A 14,596-nucleotide genomic window follows, 5' to 3' on the forward strand; every position below is an offset into this window, starting at 1 on the left:
ATTGGAAACGTCCCCAAGTTCAAAAAATGAAATGGAAGCTCTTATTACCAATCATGTGAAAGAATATGTTTTGACTCGTACATGATGATAACAATTTTGCCGGGAAACCGCCTACTAATTGATATATTTGGTAAATTAGTTTTTCTATCGGTGTGCGAGAGATTAACTCACGTGTCGTGCACGTGTGCGTAGTCCCATATACATCTCTCTGTGTACAGTGCTTGTAACTTTACGAAGACTGGGCCAAATTACTTATCATTTTGATGATTCAAGAACCTTGCAGTACACACCAATACTTATATGCTAGATGATCAACCTTTTCTGATTGATTCCACAACGTTTCTTTCACAATGCAATCGCATGACCATAACTAGTTTTTACCTTTAATATAACAATCAAGTTAAAGAAATGCTATTGACTTTTTAATTGAATTACCAGATTCAAGAAATACAACAATTCTTCATGAAGTTTACCATACATCAAAACAATATATCCTTTTAGTATTTTTTTAGTAGCATCATATATTTGATGAATCTTAAGATAAGATGTACATCTATACTGTTTCTGTTGGGAAAGCACTTAAAAGTGAAAGGTTATTTCGTATTTTAACAGCATAAACTTAATCTGACTAAACAGAATTAAAACATTATTGATAATGTTTCATACAAATACAAAATATATAAAATTGTTTCCTTTCAGGTGGTGATCCAAAGAACGCCTTCTCTATCAATCAATCTACCGGTGCAATCTTCACTGTGGGGGCGCTTGACAGGGAGGACGAGGCCACGTACACGCTGACCATCACTGCAACCGACCAGGGCACCTCGCCCAGAAGCGGGACCACAACCATCCGTGTGACGGTGACCGACCTCAACGACAACGACCCCGTGTTTGGATCCATGTCGTACTATAAGAGCATCCCGGAGAGCACCGCCATCAACGCCACCATTCTGACGGTGGTTGCTACTGATGATGATGAAGGGTTGAATGGAGATGTGTACTATACCCTTGATAATACCACCATTGGGTTGTTTAGCATTGATCCAGAGCATGGCGAGATCACGACTACTGGGTGAGTGTACTTATTTAAATGAATCCATGTCCACAATCTTGTATTTTGTGATAATTGTGTCTTTGATTTGATATTCTGATTAAGTCATGCAGAGTTCTGAAGACATCTTTTTTTATACCAATCTAATTTATTTTAATTTGATTTATTTGCCATTCCCTGTTTAATGTAAGTATGTCTGTCAGACAACTTGTACAGCCAATCCTGTTTTAGCAACCATCTACATATAAGGATATTGTTTTTCATACACCTGAACATTGTTTCTCATTTATTGCTGCATAAATGGAACCTTTACACAAAGCAATTTGGTGAAGAAAGAAATTTATTTACTCTTCATGAAAAGTCGACCACATGTGCAGCAAGAGATTACACAGATGAGACTAAGCTATTCGTATGAACAGGAATCAAACCGTGTTTATTGAATTTTATCAGCACCAGACTCTAATTATGAATCTAATCAATATCATCTTTTGTCAATCATGGTCTAAAACTCCCCCTTCACCATTTTCCCCATCCAGTAAATTTGACTACGAGAAGGAGACCCGCTACACGTTCCAAGTGACGGCCACCGACAGTGGCGTCTTCGGTCCTCGCAGCGAGCGAGTCCAGGTGATCATCGACATCAGTGACGTGAATGACAACGCGCCAGTGTTCAAGACGATCCCTATCAGAGCTAACGTTACCCAGGACGCCTCCTCCAACACCTTTGTTGCTAACGTCGAGGCAGATGACAAGGATTCAGGGGTTAATGGAGAAGTTAACTACAGGTAAGGGGAACCTCTGTTTGTTGTATATTTTTATTCTTTTTAAAGCTTATCTGCCATAGTTTACAGGAGGGATTAGACCGCCCTGCAAGGTCACTGGACAGGTGGTTATCTCATCAACTCAGCTCTCAGTTAACATAAGAAAAAGAGGATCATGGGGGACCAATGGTCACCGATTAGGCATTGTTTGTTATATAGAGGGCGCAAGTAGCTACAAGTAGTGCAGTGGGCCTTTAAAGTGAAATGGTAAAACCGGTCACTCGTTGTTTGTTCTCTTTGCCAAATTTTGAAGATGAATGAATTAAATAAAGGGCATATGTCAGTAGTATTGATGTGATGAAGATGATGATTATGGTCGTGATGATGATGATGATGATAATGGTGGTGGTGATGGTATTGGTGGAAATGACTATGGTGGTCGTGGTGGTGATGACTATAGTGGTAGTGGTGATGGTTATGGTTGTGGTGCTGAAGGTGTTGGTGGTGGTGATCTTGTTTATGATGACTATTATCTCATTTTATTCATGCCTGCACATTATGTAACACAATTATGTTAGGATTTGTCTTCTGTTCTGCTTATCATGATACTGATGACATAATACCAGCAAGAGACGCATAAAATATAATCGTAATTTTGTAATTTTCTCCATCATTGTGCAGATTCACCCAGCAGTCCTCGTCCTTTGCTATTGACACCGTCACTGGCGTTATCACAACAAAGTCCCTCAACCCTGGCACGCTATTTTATCATCTGGAGGTCATGGCCTTTGACCTCGGGTCACCATCGTTGAGCAGCAATGGTAGGACATTGTTTCCCTCATGCAAAATGGCATGATTACGATAGATAATATTTTTATTAAATTCAGTTCTATTTGTTTACTTTGGTACAACTATAAATTGAAATGAATGGCAATAGCTTATACAATATAATATAGAATAATACATGAAACATCATATTGTTATAATTAACAAGAAGAGGAAAAGAGGTCACTTATAAAAGGTAGTTCTGGGGGCATGGTGGATTAGGTTGTCAAAACTATTTGAATATATAACACTACACAATTTTTTGTACATGTATGCATTAATTGTACTTTTCTTCACCCATTTTTATCTAATTCAAAATTATCTAATTGGATTTGAGTAGGTATGATTTTTATATGAGGTTAATGTCTGAAATGTATTACTATTAAGGTATCCCTTTACTTGCAAAAACATTCTAGGTCTATTCTTAATTATTGAAAGAGAAAAATGACCCTTTTTTGGCCGTTCGCTGTGGACAAATTTGTGATTGATACCACTGTAAAGAAAATAAGAATTTGTTTATTACCCATATGGAAGGAAAGTACAAAAGGTTGCATCACATGACTTTACTCTTGAAGAACCTCTTGAATGAATGTATTCTTGCTTGTTATCTCAGGTATCGTTGAGGTGTGGGTAGGAACATCGGGATCCGGTGGCCTCCAGTTTGGCCAGCAAACTTACTTGGTGCAGCCATCGGAGGCAGCGGACAATGGGGACGTGGTCCTTTCGCTTTCAGCCTTCCTGCCCGACGGATCGAGCTCCAATGACATCGTGTACAGTCTGGTCAGCGGGAACGAGAACGGAGCTTTCGGGATCCAAGTACAAGCAGGTATGGTTATGTTTGATTCAGAATGTTAATTTAGCAAATTTCTCTTAAAGCAGGACTGCACTTCTTGCAGCTACTTGCGCCCTCTATATAGCCAACAATGCCTAAGTGGTACTCGTCGATCCCCCATGGTTCCCTTCTTCTTATGTTAATTGAGAGCTGATTTGATGAGATAAACACCTGCCAGTGACCACGCATGGAGGTCTAATCCCTCCTGGCCAAACTAGTGCATATAGGCTTTAAACATCTTCCTCATCATCATCATCATCATCATCATCATCATCGTGTAATGGCTGCGGCATGGTCAACACCAGTAGCATAACCTTTGTTATATATCTGTGCTGATTACTCACCTACTAGCACCCATCTATAGTCATTTGTTGTCTTGAATATTTAGTGCGAATGTCATTTGAATCTGTGAGAATTGATTTTCAATCATCTTCAATTTAGATTACATTACTACAGATATCACAGCCATCACTTCATATAACCCCAATCTTTAATTCATCTTGCAGGTGGAAGTGCAATCCTGGTGGTAGCCGACACCACCAAGCTAGACTACGAGACCCAACCCAACATCAGGTTGGTAGCGGAAGCAATGCGGACCCCCGAGAACTCCAGCCCCATGTACGGCTACGCCACCGTCCAGGTGGAGCTGACGGACGCCAACGACAACGCCCCGCAGTTTGTCCAGGATCGTTATCAGAGCAGGGTGTGGGAGGTGCCCAATTCGGATATCTATGTTACTCAGGTAGGTTGTATTTACACTTGAAAACAATTAACGTTTCAGTCTGCTGTTTTACGATGGATGTGGTTGATCTGGTTGAGCAGTTGCAGAAGCTGAGAGTTGTACCAATGTTGGTTGAGCCAGAATATATAAGGTCCATAAGTGAGTAAACGTGTGTCCCTGTGGGTATTTGTTACCTTGAAATGTGGTCCTTTTAACAGAATCATCAACATGTATAATACTGCATTTTCATGTCCAAATGATTTGTTTAGCTGGACAGATTTATTTTAATCATCGTGATACATATAAGCCTGTCGAAAATTGTGGTCTCAATCTCAAAAAATTGGTTATCATCATATCCATATACCATAGAAGTTTACAAAAACAAGGCTCATTTTAATAAATCCATGGCATTGATAAACATTATGCATTTTTTAACATTGGAACCCATTCCATTAGATTGCCAATTTACACATTTCTTAACCTTTGAACTATTCTCAATCCTCCACAGGTATCTGCAACCGATGCTGACGAAGGCACCAACGGAGCTATCTACTACGAGGTCACCAGCGGCAACACCGACAATGCCTTTGCCATTGACCACGTGACCGGTATAGTGACCACTGCCAAGAGCTTGGACTATGAGATTGAAGATTCATACGTGCTGACCGTCGTCGCCAGGGACGGAGGGTCACCCCAGCTGACCGGTACGGCCACCATGAGGATCGGCATTGTGGACGTCAACGACAACCAACCCGTCTTCGTGCAGATGGATCCTGTCAGTGTTAGTGAAGGTGGGTAGAAAACAGGAATTTCCATCTTTTTTTTTTTTTACTTCTCAAAGGTTATAATTTTTCGAAGAAGTTATATTGGGATATTCTATCTGACATCTGACTTCTCTTCTGACTTGTTTTCTGAGAGTCAGAAAGACCTTAATTCTGTGTCAAGAGGAATTATTGCCCTTTTGGTTCTCAGCAGTTGTTACATCAGGAAAGGATGGATCAAATATGCTAAAACATCTATGTAGTTTTTTAACTTTTAGAGGGTAAATGTACTGAAATTCTGATATCGTAGATAGAGCTTTCATAAACTATGTAGATTTCTATGATCTATTTGTATTACAGGTTACAAGGAACCTGATACTGAACCACAATGTTATATAACATTTAATCTCTCAAAGTCAAAAAGTTGTAGGCATGGGACTATAAGTTACCATGGCTGTGTGATCCATTTATATCTCAGTATGCTTACGTTAAACTTCAATCTAGCTCAACTTTTGATAATTCATTTCTCTCCTTTTTTAAACAGACCTCGGTGTGGGACTATCCGTCACCACCGTTACAGCCACAGATTCGGACACCAACCCCAACATCCAGTACAGCTTCACATCGACCGGCAACCCTGGAGGGTACTTTGCCATCGACCAGTACAGCGGGATCATCACCCTGGCCCGCAGTCTGGACCGCGAGACGCAGGACGGATACACGCTGGAGCTGGAGGCTACGGACACCGAGTACACGACCACCATGACCCTGGAGGTCATTGTCACGGACGAGAATGACAACGCGCCCGTGTTCCGTCAGGAGTCGTACCAGGTAGGAAGCTATCTTGTCATCAGTGACAAATGACAGTTGTGGTTATAAGCTACTGAAATCCTTGCTTCTGATTGGTTATCAGCAGATTTGTCACTGATATTTGTCATTTGTCAATGAAAAAAGGCTTTGTGAAAGGGGTCCCAGATCTTGTGCAGTTATTCAGAGTATGGTTATTTCCTAATGTTTTATTCTATCAGTGTTTGAAAGAGTAATTGGTGGATTATATTGGGTGCAATGACAACCGAACTTTCGTAACACAGCATTTGCTTTTATTCATGTTGTGTAAAGTAAGTAAAGTGTAGCAGACTTCTGTGGAATTAATTGGATTGGATTGCATTAAATTAGATATTATTATATCATAATTTGAATTCAGACTTTCAACAGCAAGTATACTTACTAATTTCCTTTTTTTAAAGATTATCTAGTATGAGTTAAGATGGTTTTGTTCACATGTTTTACACAAAATGTGCATCGTTTAATCCATTCATATCACCAATGGGGCTATAGATGTACACTTATGTGAAACAAACATGAAGACGATACAAAGATTTGGAAAATCGATGACTTTGCTGTTGTGAACTAATGTATGTATATCTCTTATCTTCTGCTCATCCTGCAATAGGTCACTCTCCCTGAATTAACTCAGCCTAACGTGGCTGTCGTAGCGGTGAATGCTTCAGACAAAGACATTGGACTCAATGCTGAGCTGACCTACAGCTTTGTAGACTCTCATCCATCTTTCTACATCGACCCGATTACTGGTAAGTTATCAACATGATTGATTTATGTCTGATATGACATTGTATATTATCTTTCTATCAAATCCTATCTCTTTTCGTGCAATCTAGATGGAATTTAAACTTATATTTTTATATTTGTCAGGCATCACAACTGTTACGTTGCTTTTGCTATTGCTGTTGATTTTAATACAAAAAGCCTCACAGTCAACAATTAATTCACCTACAAGAAAATGTGCTCTAATGTAAATGGTGTACTGTTATGTTTACTTTCTGCAATAGGCAAGCTATGCATTGGATGAATAGCCACTGTGATAATTCATAGATTTATTTGGTCTGTTATCGGTGCTCCCAACTTTGTGTGTTTCATGCTAATCTCAGGGTACGTCTCATGGATAATATTTGTCTGAGTGATCAGTTCTTTCATTTTCTCTTTTGGCAACCTAATACTAGATTTCAAATATGACAGTGTTTTCAATAATTTCATTATTTCTAGGTACGAAGTGGCAACCATTGATGTGAAATTGTTTCTTTTGCTTATTCTTGCAGGTGTCATCTTCACCAATCAAGTCATTGAGTTCAATGACGTAGAGACCACCATCCAGCTGTACGTCACTGCCACGGATAGCGGAGCACCGGCCCTCTCAGAGTTTGTCACCGTCAGAATAGAGATCACCGACGTCAACAACCAGTCCCCAGTGTTTGTGGAGGACATCTACAGCGCCAGCGTGTCTGAGAACGTATCCCTCGGCCATCATGTCATCACCGTCGTCGCGGAGGACATGGATCTGTCACCCGAGAACAGCAAGATCAATTACTTCATAGAGAGTGGCAATGATCAGGGGAAGTTTAAGATCGATGCGAATGATGGCAGCATCACTGTCCTTGAAAGGCTCGACAGGGAGGCGACGGATACCTACACGTTGATCATTGGCGCCGTCGATAACGGAGAACCAGTGAACAACGCAACGGCTGAAGTTGTGATAGAAGTCGAGGACATCAATGATCACTCTCCTATTTTTGACCATGTCCAGTACGAAGGAAGAATAGCTGAGAATGCAACAGCAAGTACATACATTCTGACAGTGCATGCTACAGATAGGGATATAGGATACAATGGGGAGGTAGAGTACAGCATCATATCGGGTACCTACAGTGATCTGTTTGCTATTGATGTTGTAAGCGGTGCGGTGACTGTCAGGGGAGAGCTGGATCGGGAGGAAGTTGAAAGGGTGGAGTTCACCGTCCAGGCCAGTGACCGAGGCATGGAAAACCAGCTAGCATCTGTGGTCTTGGTTACAATCACCATCACAGACTTCAACGAGTTTCCACCGTACTTCCCGCAGCTGTTCTATCACTTTTTGGTTCCGGAGAACATGCCAGTGGAGACGTACGTGTTCACCGCAGGAGCTCTTGATAATGATGCAGGGGAATACGGAGAGCTCACCTACTCCATCAGAGGTCTTGGCCCTTCAAACGGCGATGATTACTTCACCATTGATCCTGTTACAGGAGAAGTGTTCACTGCAGCGGTCTTTGACTATGAATCCGCCAACAGCTACCGCTTCGTCGTCCAAGCCCAAGACACAGGAGGTCTAAGCATATCCATCCAGACCGAGGTCAACATCACCAGTGTGGATGAATTTCCTCCTATGTTCAATGACCAGGAATACTATTTTGAGATCGGCGATGGAGCAGATGCTGGTGATTACGTGGGCCAGGTAACTGCTACGGATGCGGATGGTGGTGAAGATGGGGTGGTGATCTACAGTCTCACCCATGAGTTCTTCTACATCGAGGCCACCACAGGGATCATCAAGGTAGCTAAGCCGTTGAACTCCAGTGCGAGAAAGAGGAGAGGGTTGGAAGATCGATTCACACATAGATCCAGACGAGAAATTGATCTAAGTGCACAGAGTAACTTTGCTCTTAAGATCATTGCCAGCACCGGTAAGCCAGGTACTTTAATAGACGATACAACTGCGGCGGTGTCTGTAGTCAATGCTGCATCCTCCATCCCTGTCTGGATTATAGCTATTGTCGTTGTAGCAATACTAATCATTCTTCTGTTTGTTGTCATTGGGATTATCCTTGTATGCAGACAGCGCAGGAGGAGACGAAAGAAGGAGGCCCAGGCTGACAAACGTAGCGTGGCTGGATCCATGTCGCCACGTTCCTACGATGTGACCTTTGACCCTGTTGAAATGGGAGCGCAAGGGATGGTCAACCATGGCATGAACTCTTCAGGTCACTTCCCCCACAGGCAGCTCTACGGCATACCAGGTTCAGGGGGTGGAATGGGCCACACCAACATCTCTGAGCCATCCAACTCTGCTTCCAGCGGGAGAGGCTCAACAACCATGGAGGATGAGGAGATTAGGCGCATCAATGAGGGTGGGACGGGAGCTCCAAAGAACAACATCAGAGAGAAAGTGATCGATTCAGGTATCGCCCAGGATCATGAGGATGGAAGTGTCTCGGACGTGAACTCCCCGCGAGAGAAGCACCTCAATTACCTGAACTCTACCAGTGTGGAAAGCATGCATGTGTTTGGAGAGGAAGGGGGTGGGGAAGCTGGAGGTGGTCTCGATATTGGACATCTTATCTATCATAGGTTAGATGAAGTTGGGGCAGAGGAAGACGATGCCATCATGGATGGAACCAGGTTGTTCGGTTTCACAGAGGATGGCCATCCTTCCATGGCAGGCTCATTGAGCTCCATTGTAAATAGTGATGAAGAACTATCCGGTAGCTACAACTGGGACTATTTATTAGACTGGGGACCACAGTTTCAACCCTTAGCGCATGTTTTCGCTGAAATCGCTAAGCTGAAGGACGACACGGTGGCGAAGAGGCAAATGACAGATCCCAGGCTGCAGCAGAAAAAGAGCTTGCATGCCAACGTGAAGAACTATCCACCACCTTTACTAACAAACACTCCGCAGGGTCCTATCAAGCCCGTAGCGCAGCGAGTGATGAACAATACTTCAATGTCAAACCATTCCCAACACTTGCCAAGGTCACCTGTCGTTCAAGAGAGCGCGTTTGTACCTGCCGTGGTCTCCCCCGACCTCTCCCCATCACTCTCACCTCTTGCCCCAGGCTCCTCCTCCCTGTCGCCACTAGTCACGTCAACGGGCGTCAGCTCCCAGAGCAGTAGGGTGACATCAGGCACCACCACTCCCCAAAGGATGCACTACGGTGGGGGCATCGTCTTCACGCACCCCACGGCAAATGACGACGAGATCCAAATATAAGTACCTCGAACATTCCATTTGTCTCGTAAAGCCTATGCATTGACAACTCTGTATATGTTGCATTATGTGATGGACATTTTGACTATAGTTTGTTCTCTTTTTTTGTGTGTTTCCATTCCGATGTGTTTTCACAAACTTTAATTGTACGGTAATTGTATTGAAATCGGTTTTGTCATGGTGTTGTGAGTGACTGCTAGATGGATGTGTTGGTGCTAATATACTAGATGGTAGAAGGCTTTAACTAATGTGAATTACATATATCTGTCTGAAAAATAACTTTCAGAATTTTAAAAATGTGAAAGGTATCATAAAGCAGTTCTAACTTGTCCAATTTTACCTTGCATAAAATGTGCCTTGAGCGCTAGCTGCTGCAGTTGAATCGTTTCTTCATACTTTTTTTAGAGCATGAAATGTTCCATCACACTTTTAGGTCTTGTAAATAATATTTCCCCATATTCCATCCTATTTAATGATGTTGATCTTAATAGTGTCACAAATCCAAATGTTCACTCCAATATCGTCAGTAAATGTCAAGAAACCTTGTACTCATGTTTTATAAATGTATTCGAATACCAGTTACTCAAATGGATGCAAGCAAGTCATTTCAAGTTCGTACAGTTTGGGGAAGTATTGAAACTATGTGAATTGTTTTTACATAAAACTTGTGTTGCACTTGTATTGTAAGTAAATATCAATTAAACGTTGTTGTCTAAAGACAATGAATTTGTGTATCAGCACTGAATATACAAATTAATTTAGTTTTTGTATACTATGAATTTTTAAACATCTCATTTGAAATAACTATGGCATTGTTTATCAATGTTATTACATGTGATAATTTTGACAAAATTGAGATTTTTATCAACTGCAATTGTGCTTGGCACTTTTTTGTTTAAAGTGATAGAAATTACTGAATTTTTTGTTGAATATCAGCACTTATTTGAATTGCAAATTGGAACAATTTTCAAAGAAACTCCAATTGGCACATGTCCTGCATAAACTATCTCATTGTAAATGTTTGCACTTTCACTAAATTTTTAACATGCTGAAAAAAAGATTTTCAGTAAAACTTGATGATGTGAGTTTGTTTTTTATGTGATCACTACTGAGTTTGCACCGAAATTGCTTGCTTGCATCCATTGAGAGAAATGTATCGGTTGTGCGATCTAATGGAAGACATTCGTGACAACATATTTTAAGACAAACATTATACTCCCTGATAAGTCATAATGCAATTTTATCTTGTAAATTGCAGTACTAGTTCCTGTTATTTTTTGCAGTTGATATGTAAATGAAAAAATGATAATTAATATTTTTCATGTAAATCTCACTTTTAACAGGATTTTCAAACCGTTATAGTTTTTTTTAAAACAGCAGTCATGTCTTCTCTAAATCATGACTGGTCAGTTGTATTCTTTAAAGAAGGATCAACCAAACCTAGTAGGGTAATCTGCTATAAGAATCCCATCTACTTTTACCCTGATGATATTACTTGAATGTGAGAGTTAGTCTTCAATATTAGTGAAATATTTGAAGGGGCCATTGCCCGGAGCCTATACATGTTTGTGGTGCAAAATGCCATCCGCACCCACACTCTGATTATATTGATTCCAATAAAGTGTATTCAGTATATGAAATTGGTAATATATTCTACTTTGATATTTAAAAGTCACCGTAGCCATGCAAATCTTATGATTCAATTTATTCATCAATAAACAAGTACTAAAGATTTTGTGAGATATTCAAAATGTATTCATTCACTGTACTTCTAAACTACCGTACTTACATGCAATCTGAACACCAAGGTACTGAAAACACCAAACATTCAGACATTTCAAAAGTACTCACTTAAGTATACAGAATATGGTGTTATTAAGGTTATTATTATTATTATTATCATTTCGCTACTGAAAACGCCAAAAATTTAAACATTTCAAAAGTACTTACTAGGGTATACAGAATATGGTGTTATAAAGGTTATTAGTATTATCATTTCGCTAACAATTCACTTTTTGTCCAAATGCATTAGATGTTTAAAGATGTAAAATGTAAAATTTTTGCACATGATGTGACAGGGTTTTTAGCATTCTCTTTTTTTTTATTCCTTCTAAATAATTCTATCAATAAACTTGAGAAAATATAATCTATTTTGTTGCAGTAATGTACCAATCCATGAATCTCATGCAGTATTAATACAAGCTTTGAAAATGTCAGTCGTAATGATGTGTCTTCCAACACAATAATGTACCACCTATACTTGTACATGTACTGGAATCAAGTTCCCTTTTCTTCCTATAATGCTTGGTATTGTGCTGCTGCATACTTTTAGCGATGCTCTTTTATTCATTTCTTGCGCGAAGGAATAATTTTTCATTTCTTGCGCGAAGGAATAATTTTTCAGTCGGATACTTTAATATTTAGGGAACATTTGTCCAATGGATGGAGACAAGTTGCATTTCTTTATTGATGTGGGTTTTGTCATGAACAAATTTACAAGATGGAGACTTTTGTTTTAAGTATTTAGTCTGTTGTACCAGAAGGGCACTAACTCATATGCTTTGACCTTTCTTGCTCTCAACAGTCGATTTTGTGTTCTTAACAACAGTATTGCTATCTGTACAACAGTAACAATCCAAGATTTTTACCACCTGTAAAAATGTATTGGAAATATGACATTGCTCATTGTACTTACTTTTTAGTAGTGGAAATTAATTAAAAATTCAAATGTTTAATTCCAATGGGCCCTTTGTCTTTTTATTGATGGGGAATAAGATTTGCTGAAAAGCATATGTTGAGAGGTGGAGTTTGTTTTGAAGCAAAATGTCTCTTAAACACTTTTTGCAAGCACCTGCATAATTACGAGCATTACAATAATAAGCTCATATGTAGCAATACGAGGCATGTTAATTTGTAAGTTGTAACATGTCAACTGGACCAATCCTGTTGGTATTGTCGTTATATATGTTGATCTGTAGAAATATTTTGATGTTACCAAAGCATTGTGTTTAATTGTTTTAAAGTCTTTACATATTTATTTGCATTTTTATGGTATTCATCCATAGAAGGAAGACAATTTTTCCTTTTAAAATTGTATTCATGTGAAAAACGTATTCATAAATGATTTACTATGAGATGTATTATTATTATTACATTGGTGTAAATATTGAGAATTTGTCTTTTCCTGAAGCCAAATAAAGAAATTTATACGTATATATGACCAATTAAATAATGTAACGTGTTTCTTACTTTTTGTGTTATTTGCTGTATTTCTATATTGTACGGAAGTAACAATGGAATAGAAAAGAACCAGTGGGTTTTATGGCAAAGATTGAAACATTGATGCATCAACAGTGATGAGTTGAATGTGGACAGATTACAGATAGAATACAAAAAAGATAGAGAGAGGGTGGAGAGGGAGAGAGAGAGAGAGGGTGGAGAGGGAGAGAGAGAGTGAGAGAAGGGGAAGGGAGTAGAGAGAGAACAGAGGAAAGAGAAAGAGAGAGGGGAGAAGAGATGTAGGAAGGAGAGAGAGAGAGAGGGAGGGGTAGGAGAGAGGGGAGAAGAGATGTAGGAAGGAGAGAGAGAGGGAGGGGTAGATGCATATGAAAGGTGGAAAGAGAGAGAGAGGGGGGGGGGGGGGCGAGAAGGGGCAGGGGAGTTGGAGAGAGGAAAGAGAAAGAGAGATGGGGAATAAGAGAGGAAGGAGGGAGAGGGAAGTAGACAACGAAGAAAGATGGAAAGAGAGATATATATGTATAGAGAGAGGGGCAATAAAATTGCAAATAATATATTATGTACAATCTATGAAATACTCTCTAATCAATAAATGAAGGAAAGAGAGATAGGGGGCAGAGGCAAAATTAGAACAATTTAAGAAACAACAACTAACAAACATGAGTGAAAAACGTAACAAAACATACAATACACGAGATCATAATCATTTTGTATAAAAAGCACCAAGGTCGGCATACCGTAACCCTGTTGAGATTATGTCTAAAATAAATCTTGGCCACATGAATGTGCAGTAATTCCCCGTATAAACACAAATGCCATGCCATTTTCTACTAATGCTAATATATTTCAATTAAAAGTCATCCCCCTTATTTTTAGTGCATTTAATTTTTTTTTTAACCCAGAAAGATATTGAATATTATGTGGGAAAAAAAGAGGAAAAACTGCATCTTCAATTCAAAAAGTGAAATGATTAATAATTAAAACACTCAGAGTGAGAGGCGGTTGTATGTGTAATATAGAACACTGAGTTTATGTTATTTCCATTTCAAACCACCATTTTCCACTTCTTTTTTTTGTAATGGCTTGTTTGGTATTTTCGATTTTATGTTAATATTTTTAGTTATGCTCATGTTTGATCTATACTGATTTTTGTATGTAGAAATCTTGACAATCAAAAAAATTAATACATTTTTTTTTAAATTTAAAAATTTGGAGATCAGTACCATAAATTTACCACAATAAATCAATATATCTACCTATTATTTGCTAGTTTATCTAAACTACGCTACCATCGAGAACTCTTTAAAAACGTCACACTCGCGCATGCCCACCCCCATACATCGCCTTCCCAGGATTCACGTGCAAATCGATTCCATAACCGAGAATCGTACGTTTAGGGGGAAATCCTAGCTTGATATCAAACTATACCCTGTATATAATTATAAAGAAAGTACGCCGCCAGCAATCAGAGAAATATGGTGATAGTTTAAATGAAATCGGACAAAAACTGAAAAAGTTATGATGTTTTGAAAGTTGTAACGGCTATGTGGCTAAATAGGTAATATGTTTCTGTGATGTTGTGGTGG

General features: G+C 39.4%; 1 protein-coding gene across 1 annotated transcript in view; it reads left to right on the forward strand.

Annotated features, from left to right (window-relative positions):
* Nucleotides 1-13,005, forward strand: part of LOC580282 (protocadherin-23) — a 34,265-nt gene extending 21,260 nt beyond the window's left edge. Inside the window, exons 12-20 of the mRNA XM_030981285.1 lie at nt 700-1,072; nt 1,588-1,836; nt 2,494-2,633; nt 3,251-3,463; nt 3,976-4,211; nt 4,699-4,981; nt 5,496-5,782; nt 6,405-6,543; nt 7,069-13,005. Coding sequence (XP_030837145.1) covers nt 700-1,072; nt 1,588-1,836; nt 2,494-2,633; nt 3,251-3,463; nt 3,976-4,211; nt 4,699-4,981; nt 5,496-5,782; nt 6,405-6,543; nt 7,069-9,776 — 4,628 coding nt within the window. The 3' untranslated portion in view covers nt 9,777-13,005. The remainder of the gene's footprint in view (nt 1-699; nt 1,073-1,587; nt 1,837-2,493; nt 2,634-3,250; nt 3,464-3,975; nt 4,212-4,698; nt 4,982-5,495; nt 5,783-6,404; nt 6,544-7,068) is intronic.
* Nucleotides 13,006-14,596: the final 1,591 nt, after the last annotated feature.

Source organism: Strongylocentrotus purpuratus, unplaced genomic scaffold (genome assembly GCF_000002235.5).
Source record: "Strongylocentrotus purpuratus isolate Spur 01 unplaced genomic scaffold, Spur_5.0 spur5_scaffold_11, whole genome shotgun sequence".
NCBI classification, from domain to species: Eukaryota; Metazoa; Echinodermata; class Echinoidea; order Camarodonta; family Strongylocentrotidae; genus Strongylocentrotus; species Strongylocentrotus purpuratus.